General features: G+C 41.6%; 1 protein-coding gene across 4 annotated transcripts; it reads right to left on the reverse strand.

Moving 5' to 3' along the window:
* Positions 1–1,386: 1,386 nt before the first annotated feature.
* prpf39 (PRP39 pre-mRNA processing factor 39 homolog (yeast)) lies at positions 1,387–15,438 on the reverse strand. 4 transcript variants are annotated; one of them, XM_033648842.2, is made up of 15 exons: positions 15,305–15,438; positions 12,152–12,592; positions 11,531–11,718; positions 11,272–11,397; positions 10,871–10,989; positions 10,558–10,725; positions 9,527–9,707; positions 9,006–9,113; positions 7,099–7,263; positions 6,537–6,663; positions 6,075–6,343; positions 4,026–4,210; positions 3,842–3,916; positions 3,506–3,620; positions 1,387–2,041 (listed from the first exon to the last, which is right to left on the reverse strand). In XM_033648842.2, exons 1-15 carry the CDS (start codon positions 15,315–15,317, stop codon positions 1,955–1,957), a joined length of 2,367 nt encoding a protein of 788 aa, XP_033504733.2. In that variant the 5' UTR covers positions 15,318–15,438; the 3' UTR covers positions 1,387–1,954. The 4 variants fall into 4 exon arrangements, with proteins under 4 accessions (XP_033504733.2, XP_033504732.2, XP_033504731.2 ...); XM_033648841.2 differs by having other exon boundaries at positions 1,387–2,044; XM_033648840.2 differs by having other exon boundaries at positions 3,833–3,916.
* Positions 15,439–15,862: the final 424 nt, after the last annotated feature.

Here is a 15,862-nt window from a genome sequence, read left to right on the forward strand (position 1 = left end):
TAACAGGTAAAAATATCCAGTCTCCAATAACTTTTTATATTGAAAATAAGTCATTTGTGTGTTTTTTCCCCCAAATCAGTGACATCACTTATGAAATTGGGATTTAAAGGGTTAAAATCCTGATAAAATTAAAATATCTAGTAGTTTTGATCAGGACTGTACCAGGTTGATTTACAGATTTAAGCAAAAAAAGTTGAAAAAATATTTATCTGATATATTTTTACAGCAGGGTTGTTAGTGGCGGTTTTTAGCCACTAAGAATGCGCGTGAATAAAAATTAAAATCTGATGCTGCGCAAAAACTAATCATCAAAGTAAAGGTTGTTACTAATCTTTGACACATCCAATACTGTTATAAAAGGAAAAAATATCCAGTCTCCAATAACTTTTTATATTCAAAATAAGTCATTTTGTTTTTTCCCCCCTAAATCAGTGACATCACTTATAATTGGCATTTAAAAGGTTAAAATCCTAATCCTAAAAATAGATTTATTTTTAATATTTAGTAGTTTTGATCAGGACTGAGGTTGCTTTACAGATTTAAGCAAAAAAAGTTGAAAAAATATTTATCTGATATTTTTAGTTATGTCATTGTCAGGGAAATTATGTCATTAATTAATTAATGGTGTCATGAATTTTTACAGCATTTTTACATGAAAACTTGTCTCATAATTCTTAAAATGTAATATATATATATATATATATATATATATATATATATATATACTAAATTATTATAATCCAGAAAAGCAAAAAAAAATGCATTCCATGAAAACGTTTCTTAAAATTGATATTTTTTCTAATTTTGTTAAATAAAAACAGCACATTTCATTTTATCTCCTTTTTAGAATTTCGAAACAAATAATGTTAATTCAGAAGAACAAGTTCTTTTTATTTTATTTTTGTTAACTCCGAAAAGTGAGAGCAGATTTTTTTTTTTTTAATAAAACTTTTCCAAGACAATCTTAATTTAGAAAGAAATGGCTTTTGGGGGGGAATTGATTTTTTTTTTTCTTTTCTCCAGGTTTCTGATATTATCTCATTAATAGAAAAATCAAGATTTTTCTGATTAAAACTTACCTTAAAATTGTAATATTACCTTAGAAAGACCAGCAAGTCTTTTCTTACAATAACTTTCCTCAGAATTCTGAAATAATTGCATGAACTCAAACTTGAAATCTTTTTTAAGAGCTCTGTTCAGTCACTGTTCAATTCTCCACATTTATGTTCTGATAATGTGACGTGACAGAATGTAACGCCTCTTTCTGTACTTATAAAACACACTTGATTGTAGGACTGTGTTATGCCTCCAAAACAGCTCAAAGTCTGAATCAATCCTTCAACCCATCAAGGAAGTGACAAGATAAACTTAACGAGGGACACTCCAGGATATCAATCTCTTTATTATGAAATCAGGTCAAAATAAAAAAGGAGGAACTCTTCATTTTCTTTATGGAACCATAATAAGGAAATATTAAAAATCGTTCTGCTCGGGAGAGAGAAACACGTGACTCAGAGGTACATCAATGAATGCCTCCATTACAAGTTTAAATCTTAAACACAAAGAAAGAGACCAAACTAAGTCATCCAGTCTAGAAATTAAAAAGCTTTTATCACACGAGAAAAAATATATCTGCCTTCACAAATAACATGCATCAAAGAACCCCAAAAAGCAGCCAGTTTTGGAGATGACTAAGGTAGTAATTAATGCATTTTCTTTTTTAAACATGACTGATCAACATGACGTCACGGAGGGCCGAGTGTGTTAGACTCCAACCTGTGGCTCCAAGGTCGAACTAATGAGTACACCAGAAACAAGGGGGAAACAAAATCAGCTTCTGTGGCCGGATTCAAATCTCCATGACACCATGTTGAGTCGCCCTGTTCAGAGATGTGAGCAGGTCAGAAAGGATGCTTTCCTCTGAGTCTCCATCTTCACGTCAGGATTTCGTCCATCATGTTGGGGGAGGGGGGTAGTACTGGTTATACCCGGCATACTGGTTGTACTGACCCCATGAGTTTTGTCCCCATCCGCCGTACTGCTGCTTGGAGAAGAGGGGAAAGGTTGAGAAAATGACTTAAGAGCCAGATACACTAACCCAACATTAAAGAACTAGTGGCGACCAAGGCCGACGTTGTGTCACCTCATGTTGCCGGTCTCTCGGCCCATAAAGCTGCACATGAACACACTGCAAAGACTACAGCTAACGGCCAACAAGCACGTATGTTCTGCACCCATGCGAGAGGAAATAACTCCGTATCAGCAGGTGGCGCTGGTCAGTGTTCATCAGATTCAAAACGCTAGGTAACACATTACCAACAAAACCCGATATTGAAAGAACAGATCGTATTCAGCCGGAGCTACTGAACAATAACAAAAACAAACTGTTTCTGCTACAGAGCTCAATGGCTACAAAAAAAAATCTTACCAAATATAACACATCTGTTTTGATCTCTTGCCCACACTAAGTTGTGTGTTTGTTTTCCTCACCTCTGTTTCTGCCAGTCAGGGTGATTCAATTCACCGACAGGCTCCTTCGTCTCCAACATCAATTCAACATGCTGAATTGGCTGTAAAGAAGCCAACAAGGGCTGAAAATGGCCAACTAGTGCCAGCAGTGTGGGACACACCGCCAAAACTAAGGCGTCAGGCACTCACTGACGGCACGACACTGACAGACGACAGACGGCTTGGTGTGTCAGAGCCCTCAAACAAATTCTGATTGCAAATGGATGGTTTGGATTTTTTTAACAGAGGGCCATCGGCACAACCACAGTTCGGAGAAGCAGGCAGGAGTACCGCCACAGAAGCTAAGCAATGTACTGCTGTGGACGGGGGCAGCTACCTATTTCAGCCAAACAAAAAAATAATTCAGTTTAATTATACACTATATTAAGAATATTCTCACCGCTTTGCCTTGCTGTCAGACAGCCATTATCTTTGTTCTCTTCAAAGTCACCAGAATCCATTGACAAAAACAGTAACTTTACATCACAGAACACAAGCTGCAGGTCTACCGCTGTCTCGATCAGTTAGTTTGTCTGTCTTACTGTGTGACTTTGGGGTTTTAAAGGGTTAGTTCAGATTCACCAAAGTCACACAATAACAGAAAAAAAACTACTGATGGAGGCAGCCGTAGACCAGCAGCTCCTGTGTTCAGCAAGGTAAAATTCCTGTTTTTGTCAATGGAGTCTGGTGGCTTTAAAAAGGGGATAGAGCAGCTTTGGTTACCTGTTGGAAATTTATGCCAGGCCTTTTTATAAGGTGGCTAATATACATTTTGCTGCTGCCCCCTTCCACAGCAGTACATTACTTGGCTTCCGTAATGGACTCTTGCCTGCTTCTCCAAACTGGGCAGAGTAGTGACTGCCATCTACTGTAGGCAATACACTGACTTACGTTTGGTTTACTTTTGTTTGCCCCCTTTGATTCAAATACTTTTTTACTAGTAGCCTTACACGCTTGGTGTCACATGAACTCAAAACCGCTAAGACGAGAAACCCACCTGGTACCAGTTGTAGTTATACGCGGAGTTGTTTGCCGTCGTGTCTGTCGCTGCGCCTGCAACAACTGTGGAACCATCGTCCACGCGTTGTCTCTTAGCATCAGGCTCCTGAGAGCTGTAGACCAACAATTTCACATTAGTAAAACCACTTTGAAAGTAGTTCAACAACAAATAAAAGCTGTTCCGTAACTGACTTTAGCACCTCTCACTGTGACACAATGAATAACTAACTAAAGAACTGCTACTAATCTTATCTTTGATTGGAGTTACTTAAAGACATGAAAATAATGATGTGTTGGTGTGACCCAGCCCTGTTCCCTTATCCACCTGTCATACCCGTTCTCCGCCTTCCTCTTCGAGGGTTCATTTTCTTTCTGTAGCTTCTGTTGTTCCTCGTACGCAGCAACAAGCCTAAAAGATGTTAAAGAGTGAAAATGACTCAGAATGAAACATGAGAAAAGGAAATAAATTTACAAACCATAGCCATAAGTTGGTTTCTAAAAGAAACAAAAACACTCACACGTTGATGTCACTGCCAAAGTCCTCGAGGAACTCGACCTTGCGCTGGCAGAAGAGGAGGCGGGATTCAAGAGGCATCTGGCTCTTCAGGGCTCGGTCGAAACAGGCCAAGATCTCAGCCTCGTTCTGTGCCACGTCTCCACTGTATTCCAGCTCAAGCAGGTTTAGGTAGAGCTTCGGACTCGTCTGTAAAGCCACAGAAACAATGTGTTTCTCACAACTAGTGCAGTGCAGCCATAGCTAGAGTGGTACAATTCACTTTATTTAAGATCATTTTTTGGCATTTTGCATCTTCTGTACAGGACAGCTATTGGAGTGAAAGGGGAAGAGGGAGGATGACACGCAGCAAAGACATAACCTTTGTACATGGGGCGCCTGCTCTTCCAGGTGAGCTAGTGGGCACCCACAATTTACTTTTAATTGCATGTTGATCCAGTTTCTGTTTGCATTAGAAGCAAAATGAATTGCAGCAGAAACCCAAATGAGTGACTCCATATTTACTCAGTTTAACTTTATTCAAGTAAAGCCTCTCCAAATACAATCAGTGATGTTGTTTAGTAAGCACCCTGTGTCCCTGGCACATTAAAATCTGGGGATACACAACTCAAGATATGACATTTGTATGTTTTGTACATATACGTAACCACTGTTCATACCGTGGAGAGCAGTTCAGTGCAGCCAGGAATACAGATTTATACATTTGGGAAACTTAACAACAACTCCACAAACACACGGCACAGCACAGGAGAGCTAGCTCCTCAGGTCAAGACTCTGCTGTCCACTTACATCTACAGGAGAAGGGACACTCTTTTGAGGACAGCAATGAGCACATCTTGGCCAGGGAAGAAAGATGGGTTTGAAAGAGGTGTAAAAGAAGCCATCTACATCAAACTGGAATGACCATTGTTAAACAGAGAGCGTGGCCTACGACACCACTTATCACCCGTCAGGGTCAGGTGGGTCCAGGTGTGAAGTCGTGGACCCACCTGACCCTGACGACTCACGTGATGGCCAGGCGGGTCAACGACTCACATTGTGACCATAACGACTCTGAAACTAAGAGCTCACGTGACCCAAACCACTCTGCAGGGGTTCACATCCACACAGGGTTTAAAGCCTGCAACTGCGTATCAGTCAAACGTCTTCAATAAACGCAAGCAAGTCCAGTTGCCTACAATATAGCACTCATGATTTTATTAGTAAACTGTAACTATAAAATCAAAGGATGTTTTGCTGCCTCTCACAGCAGCTGGACCGACTGCCAGCAACTTTTAAGGTGGAACGTTAACTTGTAATGTTACTCAGTGCATGAGCTGATGATGTGAATCCATCAGCAGCACCTTAAATTTCACTGTGACAACTTTGACCGTCACTTAAGTTTAGTAATCAGTGGATGTTCACGTGTTTATATATATAAATTTCGACCAGGTTATGTGAACAGCATATATTCCAATCCTCACTCAGAGAAAAGTGTTGTGGAGTGTCGTTCCTGTGGGCTATAGCAACACTAAACCCCTGAGCTTGCCTGAGAAGGACTAAATGCACAAACCCACTATTTTTAAATATCCCATGGAGAGAGACTCTCACTGCAGCCTGTTCTATTTTGTTCTGAAAATTTTGTAACTCCGTTCTGTTGACGATTAAGTGCAGACTTCCATGTGTGTCACTGCTGATGAGGAAAAACAGTGAGTGCTGGACGGAGCAGTGAGTGACAACAACCCCACTCACATGAGAGAGTACTGTTTGCGGTGGGTGGAAACCCTAAACTGACCTAGGGTCTAGGTACCATGTCTGAAGGGTTACTTTGGTTCCAAAGGTGAGACGGTCTATATAGTGCAGCAGTAACTCAGAGAAGAGGTGAGTGAATGAACTTGGTAGGGTGTGTTGGTCTGTAGACACTGGCTATCACAGCTTTGTCACCTGTGTGTAAACTAATGAAAAGAAGCATCTAAATGAATTCCTTTTACCACTTTTTTTTAAATTCAAAACACTGCGGCATGGCAACACTTTACAATTTAATAAGGGTTTTGTGACACCAACTGGTTCTTACCTGGTCTTTTTCAATGGCGTCCAGCAGCACCTTCCTGGCCTTGCTCAGACTCCTCTGCACCTTCATCATCTGCCTGGCCAGCTTCACAGCGTAGAATGACGTCTCAGTAGCATTCTTTGCAGACTCCATAGCCTCCCTTAACAGCGCCTCTGCTTCCTCCAAGTTCCCATGGCGACGCTCGAGACTGACCCTCCGAAGACGCACCATGGCCAGACCTGGGACAGACTCTTCCAGGGACTTCAGGATGCCACGAGCCTCCTCTACATTACCTGGGCAAAGAAAAGAAGACCACTGTCAGCACAGCCAAACACAAGTCGAATTATGTGTCACTATTTAAAAGTCTGTTTCACGATGTACACATGTAGTTAGACCGTCATACCCACAGAGAAACTTCACCTCAGAATCTCTCTGGTAATTTGACTGTGTTGAATTTGCATGTTAGTTTGACAGAGTGTCGCTCACCTTGCTGCTCCTCGAAGGCTGCCCACAGCAGGTGGATGGCTGGTTTCTTGGGCAAATGGATGGTGCACGCCTTCTTGTAGACATGTCTCACACCATCAGTGCTGTAGCCCTCTAGATACTTTGCATACTTGAGAGTGAAAAAGAGAGAGCGAGTTGGAAGAAATGCAGGAGAGGACAGAGAAAAAGAACAGAGGAGAAAGGCAAAAGAGACAACACATTTTAAACCTAAAATTTCAGTTGACAGAAAACAGTGAATTTCTTCATTGACAAGATCGTTTTTAGAAATTTTCTGTGTAAACCCATCAGCACCTTCATGGAACCAATTAGATAAGTTTCTGTAAGGTAGTGGGAGACGAAGAAGATGCAACGTAGTAGTTGGCAAATGCTGCAGTCAAATCTTGTGTGGCAAGCTGGCCATCCCCTAATACAACAGATACAGTCACATATCAACGTTACACGCAAAGAGAGTGCAGGACGATTTACTGTGTCCATGTGATATCATCGTTGGTGGGGAAGTGCAGGGAGGAAGCGGGAGTGACAGAGAGGTTAAAGGTCACGTTACCTTCATCCAGAACTCCTCGTAGAGTGCACAAGCGATGAGGCATCGTTCAAAGAGAACAACCACGCGCTCCGGAGTCCCATTTTCAATTTCAAAGTCCAGGTACTCCTTCCAGTTGTTCAGCTGGGTCTTCTCCAAGGCTTTGACGTGGAAGTACGGTCTCTTAATCTGAAAAGACACGAATAATTCTTTGATTTACAGCGTCGAAGAATAAAAAAGACATATTTCAGACAACAGGGTTTGAAAGTAATGGTTGCCAGGTCGCCACTGTCAACCATTTTTAGAGACTGGCAAAAACTTCTTGGCCTTTGGTTGGCAACCAATGTTTGACATAAAAAGGACAGTAAATGCACACCTGAACTAAATAAAGGTTTAACATTTATTGTATTTGTGATGTTAAATAGTGCTATTATAGTCTGATTTGGAACCAGGCGATGCTGCACATGCGTTGGTGCGTTAACTCACAAGCACATCGGTGTCCATCTTACGGACAATGTCAAAGCAAATTAAGCTGTTTGACTGTGAGATGAAACCAACAACTAACCAGTCAACATCACAAAACAATGTGCAAATTGATTCAACTGACAAGGACTTTTGTTTGATAATTGTAATCAAGCTTTTAAACATTGTTTTGAGGGTTGGGTGTTGCTCACATTTGAACTGACATTGGTGCCAGTGAGGTACCCTGAGTTCAGTACTGGTGCCCAAAAGTATCATTTTCTGTGCTTTACTCTTGTGTAATAACAAAAATGTCATTTTTGAACAAGCTGTAGTCAACAAGCTATTCTGCTCCTCTGCTCTTTTCTAATCACATCACACATAAGGTCCGGACACACCAAGCTGACAGTTGGCAAACCGTCATTGTTGGGCCATCAGTGAGCATCTGTTGCCCTCGTCTTTGCAGTGTGTCTGTTTTTTTTTGTTTTTTTTTCAGCCAATTTAGCTGGTTGATTTGGCGTCAGAGACGGAGGAGCCCGTAAGTGAGAGAAATCACTCTGACTGGCAGTTCAACTCAGTGCATAAGAAGAGTCACGGAGGTGAGGAAACAAAAAGCTAAAGTCACGAGGAAATGAGACTAAAACAAACTTTTTACATAAGGTAAGATTATGTTTCTTTAGCCACTGAGCTCCTCAGCAGAAACATTTAATGATGGTTTGTGTTACTGTTCACTGGTGACGGTAAATATGCTCTGTTCTTTCAACGTAGGATTGAGTTGTTAACTAGCGTCAGGTCTTCCAGTTTCCCTTTTTGAATGAGTCTTTGCAGTACGCTGGTGTGCAACTTTCTGGCAAAGAGATCAGCAACAAAACAGCCGGCTTTCGTCATGCTTCTTCTTCGATATCGGTTTTGTGTGTATAGGCCTACAGAGCTAAGTGTCTTTCTCTCTTACGCTCATGTTACGACTATTAATTTATCATGTTGGTCTGTTCTGCACGACATCTATTACACGTCTGTCTGTCCTGGAAGAGGGGTCCCTCCTCAGTTGCTCTTCCTGAACTTTCTACCATTTTTTTTTCCCGTTAAAGGTTTTTTTGGGGAGTTTTTCCTTATCTGCTGTGAGGGTCATAAGGACAGAGGGATGTCGTATGGTGTAAAGCCCTGTGAGGCAAACCGTCATTTGTGATATTGGGCTTTATGAATAAAATAGATTGACTGATGCATTTGCTCCTCTCTCTCGCTCTTTGTTAATACACAATGCAATCAAAAAATGCAATTACAAACAGCAGTCATACTAGGCTATGTCTACAGCAAAACAGAAAAGTAATGGCACCTTATATCTTCAACCAGATCATCAGTTGAAGCAACCAAAAGCTGATGCCTGGTTGCCAGCCTGGCGACCACTTTTAGTTAGTTAGTTAGTGCTGAGCCCTTAATAGTTAGCATTGATGTGTAGGAAACAAGTCACGTACCCCCTCCTCAAAGGTCCAACGCTTGCTGACTTCATGTTCGTTGTGGTTGAACACTTCCTGCCGAACCTCGATGACCTTGTGGCGCATGTTCTCAATCTCTGTCACCCTCTACATATGGACACAGAGAAAAACACGTGGTCAACACCCCCATGTACACTTCACCATATCACATTCTCCACTTGATGTAAATACTGCTAGTCCTGCAGCCAAAAATTACATCACCATGAGCCAGAGACAAGAAGCCTGTGGAGGGGGGAGGTATGTATGCACCCTGCATATCGGCCTCTGGGTGCAGGTGCTGGGCCTCAGTTGATCCTTTAAGTTTTAGGGCGAGTCCCTGACAGGATGCCAACTTGAATCCCCCCTGGCATTCATTGGCTTGGCTGCTGACATAAAAACACCTCTTCAAACCTGAACAAAGCTTTCCATCTTATCATGGAGAACAGGCAAGCTCCTGCTAAACCCTGCAAGCAATGCTTCTGTAAATGTGTCTACCCTGCAGGAGGCATCTGGAATTATACCTTAGCAGGGTCTGCAAGATCTTCTGTACCAGGTGGTAACTCCTCCTGAGGAACAGGAGTCTCTTCATCCTCGCCGATCATCGATGTTAGGCTGGCTTTAGAGAGCTCCAGCCTCAGCTGGACAAACTCCTCTTCTGACAGGAAGTGTCTGGGGTGGTTGCTCTGTACGTGATCTTTAAACCTGCAAATATTAAAAACAGGAAAACAAGATCCAACTCAAACAAAGGTTTCAAACTGTGTTACACGTATGTGTTATTTTAGTCAAATGGCTTATAAGGAAAGAAAGCCTCTCTATAGGGATGTAACGGCGCACAGAGGTGACGGTTCAGTTAATACCCCAGAGCAGGAGTCATGGTTTGGTGCAATTCACACTTCACTGAACAAACACTTTCCCAAAAGCAAAAGGTCACAACAGGCTATTAAGCACCTCCTGTGCTATGACACTGAAAATACAAACTAATAGAATAATAAAGAAAATAAACCTGTTCATTAGGAAGTGTGTTACAATGAGTTCCACCTCAGCTATATGCCACTGTAAATGCCAATTGCTTCAGTAATTATTTTACCACATTCAGCTTTTACATCTAAATGTAAAGCTGCAGGTATGAGGAGTTGAGCTCTGGCTTCTTATTTCCTTATTCTGGTGATCAGCACATCTGGGTGATGCCATCAAATATTACAGATACTGTGGACCAGCGGAGCAACGTCAGCACATCGTCCTCATCCTATACACAATTCCAACGCCAACCAGGAACCCGGAGGCGCGTCTTCCAGCTCTGGAGTTTCATTTAAGCTCTCCATAGTGTGACTGACTCAGCACCTGTTGCTAACAGTGTATAGCTAAATATTTATGAGCGGAACTCTCATGTGAACTTTGTGACGGCTTGGCACAAGTACACGAACCAGTACAGTCCTGCTTCTCCCAGGTTGTGCTGTGTGGAGCTTAGCGCTACTCTGCTCAATGTTACAATTACTTTACACAAAAAGACGAGCTGACAGAAACATGACTGTGATGAAGTTTTTTCCCCTACCTCTGGAAGTGCTGGGAATACAGCTGGGTTGGGATGCCCAAGATGCGGTCATAGATGGCAGTGACGTTACCCAGTTTCCCCTGCTCTGTCTCCCAGTTGACGAAGGCCTCCCACAGGCGGTCTGAGCGAAAGTCTGTGCCTGCTGCAGCCACCGCATGTTCATAGGCACTAAAAGTAGGAAATATAAAGATCATTAATCTCATGCAACTACATGTTGTCTTGTCAAATATTCATTTAAATTCAACCATTTACAAAAAATAGGGATTTTAAATCAACACGAAGAGGAGGGAAAAAATGCAAGTCTTCTACTTACGCTCGAATGCGTCCCTCGGTCTCTGGGTCACTTGGGTCTGAGTTCTCTTTGATGTAGGTCAGGTAATGCAGCCACAGATCCACACTGAGAGGGATGGCCTGCAAGCCTCTTCTGTATACCTTGTGATAGAAAGACCAAAAACAAACAAGCCCGTCAGTGGCTGAAGTAATTTTACCAAATCTACTGAAGTGGCTCTCTCTGTTCTTGTGGCTTAATGCCTTTCATTGCTGCTATTTGCAGCCTCTGAAGGAGCAAAACTAAGGCACAGCTGCATGTTGAGTCAGTGTACCAACATGATAATAGGATACTGGTGACCAGCCAAATATTGAATTACAAAGAACATCACATATGGCAAGAGGTAGAAAACTAGAGACAAGAGAGCAAAGGATATTTATAATTACCTCTTCTGCAACCTGAACATTCTCGTGCTTTTTCTCAATGTCAGCATACTTCTTCCAGTAGCCATAGCAGTAGGGATAACGCAGGAAGAACACGTCAAATGACTTTCTCACGGCTGAAAGTTCATTCTGCAAGAAAGAGGAAACAGCGAAAAGACTGTAATATTTTTTCCCGTTTAGTTTAATAATCCTTTAGTCTACTTTGACTAATATACAAACTGAACATGTCTGCGCATGTCTGAATAATCATGACGTCTCTAACCTCTTGCTCCACATACTGCAGCAGGTAGACCCAACCATTGAAGTCTTCTGGGTTCTCCTCGCAAGCTTTGTAGAGTTTTTCGAACTCGCTGGGTGGTTCTGGAGGAGGAGTCGCTTCTTCTGTTGTGTCTCTGGGTGGTTCTTCAAGCTCCATACCATCCTCCACCACCTGTGGTGCCTCAGTCCCATCTGGAGAGGTTAACAAGGAATCATGAATGGGCATTACACAGAGGAGCAAGCAACGAATTAGTCCTATAATGGTCTCCTTGCAAGTTTATTTAGACATATATGTCACTGTCAAATCAACATTATTAACATTTCAACAGGTTTAAGAGGAAATTCAATAGTCATGTGATCACATGTCTGAAAAGCACATCATGTTTTTGCTTGCAGACTATTATTTGCAATCACAGCAAATGAGAAGTGAAGATGTTTAGTTCAATGTACAGCTTAAATAATTGTTCAGTTGTTACATTGACTGCTGTCATTAAAAGAAACACATGAACACCATGATTCCTTTAAGTGTTTGTAGTGATTATTTGCGTCTAAGGAAACTAATTTTGCCTTAATATATATCAGTTACATAACAACGACTAAACACCAGTATAACCAATCTGATTACCTTGACTGCCATCCTGCATAGTGGCTGCTGGCTCTGGCTCTACGCTCATCTCCTGGCTGTCAGAGTCTGTTTTGTGTTCTTCAGGCTGTTCTGCCTCTTCTTCGGGCTGTGGTGGTGGAGGTGGAGGCTGCTCCTGTTGGAAGAGCTGAGCACTGGCAATCTGAAACTGCTCCACAGCCTTTTCCACAGATCCCAGCTCTGTGGAATTCATCTGGTTGTTCAGCTCCTCCTCCTGCTCCTGCTGCCCCGGAGCATCCTGGGACGCATCTGAGTCCTCAGGCAAGATACTGGTGAGTGGCTCTGAAGTCACCTGGTCCGGGGACCAGTCAGCTGTTTGGCCTAGAACAGGAAGGTCAGGAAGAAAGGCATCCCCATTGCTCTCCATGGCAGGGGACTCAGTGTCCAGCATTCCAGTAATGGTGTTGTCTGAGAGATGCAGGCCTGTTGGAAAGCACATTGGATTATCACCACAGCTGCAACAATTAAACAATAGAAAACTTATCAGAAAATATTTTGAAAGTTATTGGTTACCGTCATTTTCCAAGCAAAAACACTAAATATTCAGCTTCCTAAGGGTGAGGATTTTCATTATTTTTTGCAATACACAAGCAGGATTGGGGCGTAGTGAAATGCAAGTGACTGAGCTACGTATTTTAAATTCAAAATATGAGTAAGTGTATTCTGTTATAGTTTAAATTACTGTTAATCTGCAAACAGATCCTGTCTTTACAAAACAGATTACTAAAGGAAATGCTTTATTTGCTCTTTTCTGTTTGCATGTTCTACCTGGCCTCAAGCAAAAAGGTGCTGCTGGTTTGAGCTGAACTTTTGTGAGACGCCTTGTTTCTATTAATTCCTGTCACACACAATGAAGAGTTGCTGCACAACACCTCCCCATTTCACAACAAACCTAAATTAGGTGGCAGTTGGCTGGAGGCAGATCACCAGGGAGCTGAGAGTTTCTGGTATATGACCATCACTAGTAACAACCTACTTGCTGTCGGCTATACTGTATATTTATGACAGAAGCATTTGTCATAATAAATATAGTAAAAACCACAATATAAGATGTGTCCCTGCCTAATAAGTACAAACATAGAAAGACAGAAAGAACACTCCCATCTTTTAAGTGGTCACGCCTCCAGTGAAGTGCACAGCTGACAGGTAGCCTACGTGCAGAACTGGAAATTATCACCAGCCACAAGCCGAGCGCTGGTAAAATGTGCAAATGACTGCCAGATTTGCCTCACTCACAAGCCAAAGAAACAATGCCAATGTGTTGAGTGGTTGGTAGATTTTAGAATCCACCAACCAAAGTGGCAGGAGGACAAAAAAGTTAATATCCAACCCTGCTTACGTGGTGAGTTTAAATGTATTAACAGAGTCCGTGTGGACAGAGAGCAACATGTGCTTGCTGTTAGGACATGGTATAAAATTCATGAGGCATTTTCCATGAACAGATTTTTAAATAAGGATGTGCAGTTCACCTCCCACATGACAGTCAGAACACTGTTGTGTGTTATCAGCATAGACATATAAGACCTAGTCAAATGAGCTCAGTGAGACGATTCTGAAGTCTTCCAAAAGTAATCCAAAGTAGGTAGACAGGCTGTCTACAGGTATCAGACAGGTAAATGTAATGCTCTGTAAGACCTGTTCAAGACACGTTTCGACCAGATTCATGACAGATTTTTTGATAAATCATGTTTTATTTATTAAGCATTGCAGACAAACAGTATATGTGGTCTTGAGCAGAGGTAAGTGTTATGTAGGAATAATGGTTATAAAAGTGAGTTAAGTCAATCTACATTTTGCCAACAGGTGAGCACAAAGATGAAGTAAAATACAGTATTATAGTTTTTTTAATATTTGTAACATTAGAAATGTGGATTTTTACATAAGAAGGCTTCACTCATTTTCACAAAAAGACAGTAAAGATTGATAAATGACATTAGATAAAACGTTTGTAGCAATTAAGACCTCACAAAATCAAATTTAAGATTTTTTTAATGACGTTTAAGGTGTTGTAAGATTTCGTAACATTGAAATTGAAACATTTTAAGACTTTTTTGAAAAAGGACCTGTAGACACCCTGTCATTATATGTTCCTAAATAATCTAATAAAATACGTTACAAATAATGTTTTGGGGCTGTATTCAGTAATTTGTACTGGATAAAGTTTTAAAAATAACCCTCCCAGTGGTGTATACCAGTATATTTAGGTTTTCTGACTGTTGAGACAAGAAAAGATGTTTAAAATCTCACTGTGGGCTTAAAGAAGTTGTAAATGGCGCCGTCTTATTAAATCTGCAACATTTTATGGACTAAATGACTTCATGATAAATAGAAAACGAGTATCTGCTGATGTAACTTATGCTAACCGCATTAGCTAGCTTTCCCTGGTAGAAGCAGCAGCAGCTGGCGCTTCAGTACATTCCTCGTTATAATGTTAAAACAGACGCCAGCTTTAGATAAACCCCACCGTTAGCGACTAAAAATAATGTCTCCTACCCACGTGACCGGCCTCTAAGATAAGTAACACTACGTGTAGCTACCAACCTTAACTGAGCAGCGAAGGCTAACGAACTCAAGTGTTGCGTCGAAATGGATTTGTTTGCTTTAGCTTTAACCTCGTTTGCTGTTTGCGGCCGTGTTGCACCCGGGGGATTGTTTGCATACGTTAGTCAAAGTTCAATCAGAAGTTGGGCCTTGACTCTATCTATTTCCTGACAAGTATCACAGCACTAGAGCGATCAGAGTTGGACGTTAGCCTCACGCTAACGCTCGTTTATTAATGCTACACGTGAACTCAATTATGAGCGTTAAATGTTAGCTAGTTAACCACAATGTTCGGCTTACTAGGGTCAAATGTTACGATATTACTTAAGTTTGTCAATCAGTGCCTGATTACGTTACAATCTCGTTCACATTGTGCTAACTAGAGCAACTAGAACGTGCTACATATTTGTCTCTGTCTCCAGGTAATAGTCGGGACCAGCGGAGTAGCATCTCCATGTTAGCTAGCCGGCTAACGCTGGTCATTTCCCTAGCTAACGTTACCACTACTAGCTAGCGTTAGCTGGCTGTCGAGTCGCGTCAATTTTAGTCACACTGCACCAATTTCGTGAATAAAGATACGTCTGGGGAACTTACCAGTATCTTCCATGAAATTTCGGCCAACCTTGTGAACTTGTGTGCGGCTTTCGAAGTCACTTTATCTAACCTACAGCGGCCAGGCGCGCTTCGCTTCGTCCACCATACTTAACTTCGAGGAAGAACTGTTAAGAGTGTGCGCATGCGCAGTGCACCGCCCGCCCCTGAGTGTGGAGGGAGGCACTTTTCCACAGTGCCACAGTTTTGATCAAGTTTATAAAAAGTGCAAGGTCACAAGGTTAGAAAACAATAAAAATGGACATAAACTTGGTCAACTGAAGAATATGAGAGGTCCAATTATTCAGCATTTTGATATTACTGTCGTTACAACACGAACTGGACTGCAGCATTCCACTAAAATATTGCACTTACATTATAAGGGACTGTTCATTATTTGTGAGGGGTAGGGCGAGGGTGCAAAAAGGGGGAGGTAAGTCATATTTTTATTAAGCACTGGAGAGGGACTTATGTCTTTTATTTTGGCTTAGGGGAGGGGCATATGAATTTAAATGGTTGTATTTTGTATTGATTTTATTGCAGATTTTTAAGGTAAACATG

Source organism: Epinephelus lanceolatus, chromosome 13 (genome assembly GCF_041903045.1).
Source record: "Epinephelus lanceolatus isolate andai-2023 chromosome 13, ASM4190304v1, whole genome shotgun sequence".
NCBI classification, from domain to species: Eukaryota; Metazoa; Chordata; class Actinopteri; order Perciformes; family Serranidae; genus Epinephelus; species Epinephelus lanceolatus.